At 42.0% G+C, this 7,646-nt stretch overlaps 1 protein-coding gene across 1 annotated transcript; it reads left to right on the forward strand.

The window, feature by feature from the left end:
• Window positions 1-1,356: 1,356 nt before the first annotated feature.
• On the forward strand, window positions 1,357-1,869 carry LOC120658917 (serine/threonine-protein phosphatase 7 long form homolog). Its single transcript, XM_039937037.1, has 2 exons — window positions 1,357-1,412; window positions 1,510-1,869. Exons 1-2 carry the CDS (start codon window positions 1,386-1,388, stop codon window positions 1,759-1,761), a joined length of 279 nt encoding a protein of 92 aa, XP_039792971.1. The 5' UTR covers window positions 1,357-1,385; the 3' UTR covers window positions 1,762-1,869.
• The last annotated feature ends 5,777 nt before the right edge of the window (window positions 1,870-7,646 follow it).

Consider the following 7,646-nt stretch of genomic DNA (forward strand, 5'->3'; position numbering starts at 1 on the left):
AATTATAGAAAATTGTAGAGAATGTTAGAAAATGTTAGAAAATTGTAGAAAATTATAGAAACTATTTTGTTGAAATAGTAGATTAGCAATCAGTTTAATTATTATTAGGACCGATTAGTGGTACATTTAGGTGTAGTTACTTGTAGTGATTAGTGTTGATATAGTACATTAGCAATCTAATTAATTAATTTTAAAAATTGCAAGATAATATTAGAAAATATTAGAAATTATTATTAATGGTTAGAAAATCTTAGAAATTATTTAGGAAATATAAGGAAGTATTAGAAATATTTAGATGTGTGTGATTGTATTGTATTGTTTTGATCTTACGTGGTAGGTATGGCCGGGGTTACTCCTGCGTTGCTGGACCCAACAATAGACTCGGGTCACCGGTCCTTCCTTGCGAAGGTTCAGCACCAAGAACTAAACGTGCTGCGTCCACGTCCACCAGTAGAGTTGGTTGCTGTAGGCCCACGATGGGTGCTCAGGTGATATGTCATCTATTTTCTGTTTTTATCCGTTATACATTTCGTTATATAATGTATTAACATTTGAGCACTGTATGATGCAGGCTGAGCGAGGCAGGTCTTCTCACTGTGGCTCGTCTTGCTGAGATTGCTTTGGTGAAGCTAGACATGTCTCTACTTTCAGCTCTCGTTGACAGATGGAGACCTGAGACACACACGTTCCACCTCCCTTGTGGGGAGATGGCACCGACCTTGCAAGACGTTGCGATGCTGCTTGGTCTTTCTATCCCCGGAGACGCTGTCGGGCCCCGCGTGGTACCTTCTATGTGGCTGGAGGATCTTGAGGAATGTTTTGTAGGTGTTGCCACCACGATTGATCCTGAAGATTTCAATGAGCACCCACAGTCGAAAGGCCCTTCCAAGTCATGGCTCCTACAGTTTCAGGTACAATTTCGTACATAACGATGTGTTGATATATTTATGGCTTTGAAATAACTCATGTGTTTCTTATTCTCAATATTCGTACTTCATTGCAGCCGGATCTGTTGGCAGCCGATGCTGATGACTACAGCGTGACTAGATCACTCGAGGCATACCTGTTGTGGTTATTTGGGTACATCATATTCAACAACTCACACGGGCACTGTGCGGATAGGGTGTTTCTGCCCTACACACAGGAGATCGCCGATGCAGATGAGGATGTCATACCCTTATATAGTTGGGTTCAGCGGTTCTTATATGACATATCGTGGACTCTGCAAGGCATCACAGCAGAATGATAGGAATGCTGTCCTAACGGGGTGCCCAATTCTGCTACAGCTTTGTTCTTACGAGAGGATTGCTATCGGTCGTCCCATGATTGACCAGTCACCGTACACGCCGGATATGTACGGTGACACGGAGGACGACAGACCCACCATGGGGACTCTCTGGTACTCTCGACAGGTATGGACCCGATAAAAATTTATATTCTATGCGTACTATGGTCATACATTGTTCCCTCAATACCTTTGTTATGGACACATAATTTTTATTTTTGCAGAAAACATGGGCACATGTACAGACCCGGCGGTCTTATCCTGAGTTTGTTGCTGAATTTGATCGATTGACCCCAGAAGACATTGTGTGGGAACCATACAGTCATTCGGCTATAGCCGCACGTGCACCGCTTGGGATATCTTCGGTGTGCACACAGGACCAGGACCTATGGATGACTATTGCAGCTTTGGTGTACGACGTTGCAGTTGAGGCCCACTGCCCGGATAGAGTCATGAGGCAGTTCGGTCGACGCTAGTCTTTCCCTGTGCCTTCAGCGTTGGATCGTGTTCAGCGCCACGATCATAAGTAACAAAAATTTATGGGCACCCATGTACTAATAACGTGAAAGTAATTTCTATTTAACGTGCAGTTTATCAAGGGCTGGACATCTTTTCTCGACAATGTGGGTCACTAGATTACAACCATGGGTGGCTGCGTGGGATGATGCAGGCGAGCAGTTGGCTGAGGATATCGGTCCACACACTGAGCCTTCGTTTCGAGCGTACCTGACCTGGTACGAACCGAAGACTCGTTGCCGTTTGACGTATGTTGACATGCATCCACAGCCGCATGTTGCGACTTTGCAGGATCGCTATGCACGACATAGGAATGAGGCATTAGCTGGGGCGGTGAGTAAATGTTGACTGCATTTTCGATCTTTTAATATTTGTATACTAAGTTTTTTTTGTTGCAGTTCGAGTCATGTAGGCTGCTTGAATTAGATTGCTCACTGAATGTAATGAGGATTCATGGCGGGTCTACGATGAGCGTGCCGGCACAACTCGAGGCCTAGACCACTCAACGTGATAGAGCCCGAGGTATCCTTCAGGCCTTTGGTACGCGGACGGAGTACGAGGATTCCTACGGATCGTCGCAAGCGTCGACGTCGGTTCCTTGTGGTCCCGCATGGCAGCAGCCTCCCTTATACCACCGACAGTACGAAGGTATGGTGTGATATTTACCGATCCATATGTTTATATGCAGTATTTAAATACGACTCCACACAGGGTACATGTACCCCGGTTCTCAGCCCTATGGAGGGCCAGGTGCCTCGCAAGGGGCTCCATTTCAAGGAACCCAGTTTACCTCTATGCTACATGCTGGAGGGACTTTAGGTAAATATGTGGTGTATAATTTTATTTGCTTATGTTTTATGGTCGAAGGCTCATATGTTATTATTTATACTCAGGATCACAACAGTTCACCGGAGCGGGGCCGTCTTCGTATCACCCTATGCCGTCACCAGGAGGATATGAAGGAGCTTCTTCCTATCCACCACCTCCAACACAGGGTACGTACAATAATTTGAACGGAATTGCATTCACCTTTTGAATGTTGCTTAAATTTTTTTTGTGCTCTGTATGGTGGTCTGAAGACAACGTCGCGGCCTCCTTGGAGGACTTTACACGGTTGTTTGCTACGCCTGCCCAGGACGATGATCCCAACTTGCATACACCTCTGGCCCAGTTACGCTGTCCTGCCAGAGACGTGAGGCCACCGGAACGTCATAGCTACCCTACAGTTTCAGGTCGGAATGGTAGGGGTGGTTAGTTGTTTGCACTTGTTTCTCCGGCGGCATTATGGACTGTTTGGACTGTTCGGATTATGGTTGTTTATGATTGTGGTAGTTTACTTATTTGTTTCTATAGATATTATTGATGTGAACTTGTTATGTTTGTGGGTTCCATAATGCTCGTGAAATAAGAGAAGTTCTTGCGAATTTTTTCCGTGATTTAATGAAGGACAAGTTAGTTGCAGGAGGAGTTAGCGGCCGAGATCCCGCCGACGATGATGACGACTACCACATACAGAGTAAACTTCATGACATGCTCATATAGCTCAAAATAGGGACCATAGTGTATCTAGCTGCGAGTACGAGATCACAGGTTGACACTGCTCAGCACGGCGATCACGGGTTTCGCATATGTCACATTGTTTGCCCAGACAAACATGACAAAAGACGACAGCCCAATAGCAGTGCCCTTTCACCATTTGAAAAAGATGTGACAACATGGCAACCACACCAGCTCACCTTCAAAGCAGTCTCTCGGGCGAGGACGACGGAACTGTCATTCTACAGCGAAGGTCTGTGGCGTGTAGTGGGGAAGGCGGCATCTAGGCACGATCGACGGCAGCGATGCAGTGATGTGAGTCTGCATGCACTTAGATGCTCTGCATGCACTGAGATGCATCGAGTAGTCAGTTCGAGAATTGAATCTAGCCTTTTCAGTGTTTGGTCAGCTAGCCTCTTCACTGTGTTGTCATGTAGGCTTTTCAGGTCCATTTACACTCTACACTCCGGGTATCAGACCTTTGTGCGCCTATAAATACTCCGAAGTTTGTGAACTCCCAGCAGCACTCAAACACCAAAGCTCATTGTATACCCAATGTCTGGAGGTGGGTCTAGCGGGAAGAATTACTACGGTTTTGGGAAAGGAAAAGGGGGAAGAAAGGGAGACCCCATAATATGGGAGGGGCCTCTTGGACCTGATTCCTTTCCGGAAATAGTGTTTGAGTTTCCGCCACAACACAAGAGTGAATTTACCAATGAAACTCCTCTACGACAATACGATAACCGTAGAGAATCGTGGCCAAAATGCAGACATGGTGAGGACTGTTTAGTGTAGATGTGCACCGACGGGATGGATGGCGGTCGGCGTTTCTTCAAATGCCCACACGCATGGGTAATACTCGGTTGTTTTATTTCTTTATCTTCATTGAGCGAGGGTAACAAAGATGACGAAGATGATGAAACCAGCAATGTTGCCGCTTCACAAGATGAACCATGCACTATTTCTTACTGCAACTGCCATTGTCACAAGAAGAAGGGCCCTGCCCCTCCGGCACTACCGCCTGCACCACCTGCAATGGGTGGATACTGCGGAGAAGGCTCAACGCAGTTTGCTATGTGGGGGTACGGCTACTAGGACTATCTAGTGCTAGTCAAATGCTGCATCGTTGTGTTTGTTGTGTTTTTTTTAAATTACCTAAGGCATGTTAGCTTAGTTCAGAATCTGTTTACCGTAGTTGCAACGGGTTCTGCCATGCCACTACATGTCTGATGTGTGTTTCATTAACATTGTATTATGATATAATTCCTATGGTTTATATTGTGTAATGCAGTTTTTAGTTATTAATTATTACCATTATATTTGATGTGTGGTTCACAGTATTCTAGTCTCCTGAAAATGTCCGAAAATATTTTTAGACAAGTTCGAAGATTCACTAGATTGCTTGTGCGTGCATGGCACCTCGGCGCCGTGATCTGTGGCACCAAGACGTGTTATCTCGGCGCCACATATTACAGCGCCGACCCCCAGGGTCTATTTCTGCAAAAAGTTATAAAAAGAACACATATGTGAAATTATTTCTCGAAAAAGGCTAAATTGCAAAAAATAAGGCCGGCCGCCCCGCTGCCGGGCGACCGGTCCCCAGGGACCTGTCTGCAATTTTTTGTCATCTTTTTTTTTGCGGATAAGCCCCTGCCGCCCGGCTGCCGGGCGGCCAGGTCCCGGCCGCCCGGCAGCGGGGCGGCCGGGGTATATTTCTGTAAATTTCCAAATCGAAAATATATTTTTATAAAAAATAGAAATAAAAAATAAAAAAATAAAAAAACCGCTAATGAAACCGTCCGTCCAGCCTACTCATACTCATGAAAACCATTCACATAATCTCCCTGAGCGGTTTGAAGATGAGGTGGCAGCGATTTTTCTTCTTTTCTTATATATTTTTATTATAATAAATCATAAAATGGAATATACTTTAGTACATAATCTCCACGAGTAGTCTACACAATGAACATACTATATGGTATACTTTAGTACAATATTTTGCTATAGTTTTAGATATATGTTTTTCTGTAATTAATTTATAGCTATAGTTTCTGTCGTCCAATTATGGTAAATTTTTATGGTAGGTTAATCATTATATGATTGAGCTATATAAATTTTTTTATAATTATTGGATCATGTTGACTGAGCTATAGATTTATATCTATATAAACCTAGATAATCTAGACAAATGTATAGATAAACCTAGATAAATCAATAACTCAATCATACACGATCCAATAATTATAAAATTTTTACTACATCTCAATCATGTAATGATTAGCACACAAATTTAAGGACGAAGGCTATAGCTATAAATTAATTAAAGAAAAGTATCTATCTAAAACTACATAAAAACATTTGTACTAAAGTACACCATATAATATGTTCACTGCATAGATCTACTTATGTAGAGTTTAATGAAATTGGATTTTCTATTTTAAGATTTTTTTTTGTGATTTGCTGTGATTTTTAAAGATTTAATTAAAATAAAATAAAAGAAAGAAGAAAAACCGCTTGCACTTCAGCCTCACACCACTCAGGGAGGTTATGTGAATGGTTTTATTGGTCCTGAGGAGGCTGGACGAACAGTTTTATTGTCCAGAGACGAAAAACAGATTCGGCCTAAAGTTGAGGGAGAAAAAAGACTTTTTCTTTTTGTTTTAGGCCGATTTCTTTTGGTGGGAAATGGGGCTGTTCTGTTTGGTTTGGGCCAACAAAAAAAGCTGAGGCCAGGTTTGTTTTTCTTTTCTTAGGACGATATGCCTCGATTGACAAATTGTGGTCATCTTGGGCTGAAATAATCGATATAAATTTTAGATCTAAAATTTAAATTTTGATCTGAATACTAGATAGAACATCTTAAAAAATATATTATTAATTTATATAAATTTTATAATTGTAGATCTTGATGAGATATATAACTTTGTAGTTCTAACTTTTTTCATTCGGAGCAATCTTGGCGCTCACATAATTGACACAAACTCCATATTCAAAATTAAATTTCAGATCTGAAGTTTTTATTGATTATTTGAGCTTCAAGATTGCTCCGAATGAAAAAAAGTTTGAACTAAAAAGTTGTAGATCTCATTCTATATAAAATTTATTTTCATCCGAGTTCATATAAATTAGTTATGATCTTTTGAAAATAAACTGCCGAGATCAGAAAAATTCCACCGAATGAACCGGCGGTAAGATTGCTACAGTGCATCTACCGCCATTTCATCCGGCTATAGCTAGTTTATTTGATGGTAGTGGTATAGATCTGCAATTTTTTTGGTTGAATGTATATTTTTGAAAATTCGTAAACTAAACAATGTTAAACTAAAAAAACGCTCTTTGCCGCTGCAGATGTGGCATGGCATGTACTCATGTAGTACAATTTAAGTGATGTAATGTGGGTTTGACTCCATATAAAGTGGACTTAACATGTGTGATGTGTCCCTTGATAAATAGAGCAAGGAAGAGGAAGTTAGGCATACGGGAAAGCTAAGATAGAGGCAAAATCGATCGCTGACGATGGGATAATTTGGCAAAATACACACATCCAGAGAAGATTAAGCAAACGGTTCGTCAAAAGAAAGAACGCACCTTCCAGCGCAGCGCAGGTGGCTTCTTGCTTTCTTCCACAACTTGTTTGCCATCGCTTTTGTAGTACTCGACACTTCAGCTTTTCTTCTCCCGTACGGCCGTATATGCAACGAAGTCTGGACATCGTGGGGAGGCCGTGAAGGGCCGCGTGAAGAAAAAACGAACTTGGGCCGGCAGACCATCGGATTCGCGCACATGTCATTATGGGCCGGGCGGCTATAGCCCAGACAAGAGACGACAGGAAATCCTTAATCCTATATTCCTATGACTCAGAGTCAGGTTTCTGCTCAAATCCAAAGACACAAACCTGAACATATTTAGTTCTTATAGCCACCGATGCCGCTTTGGCTTCGGGTTGAACGAAAACTCTTTTCGGCGTAGTAAAGAGAGTTGAGTTTGGAGATTTAAATAGGGCCCCATTTAAATACTTATAATTATCTATTTATCTTCCTTGCCACATATAGTACTAAATAATGAGTGGATCTCTACAGCGTCCCGGTCGGCCACTTCCCATGAAATCTCAGCAGTAAACATACAAGTCATTCTAGATCCAAAATGTATTCCTAAAAATTAAGTCATCTTATCCCATTTAGTATGTGCATGTACATGACGCAATCAAGTGCCAAATATGGCTTTAAACAAGAGCAAAAAGTTATTTTACCTCCTTATTAGTTTACCATAGAATTTCCAGAATAACTGTTTTTTGATGGAGGGGAGAGTA

The sequence above is a fragment of the Panicum virgatum genome, chromosome 2N (genome assembly GCF_016808335.1).
Source record: "Panicum virgatum strain AP13 chromosome 2N, P.virgatum_v5, whole genome shotgun sequence".
NCBI classification, from domain to species: domain Eukaryota; kingdom Viridiplantae; phylum Streptophyta; class Magnoliopsida; order Poales; family Poaceae; genus Panicum; species Panicum virgatum.

What these genes read in the sequence shown, in the direction of transcription:
- LOC120658917 (XM_039937037.1), top strand. Translation starts at nt 1,386, where the DNA reads ATGGGGACTCTCTGGTACTCTCGACAG. An exon ending in CTCTCTGGTACTCTCGACAG is followed by an intron (nt 1,413 to 1,509) that starts GTATGGACCCGA and finishes TTATTTTTGCAG; the next exon opens with AAAACATGGGCACATGTACA.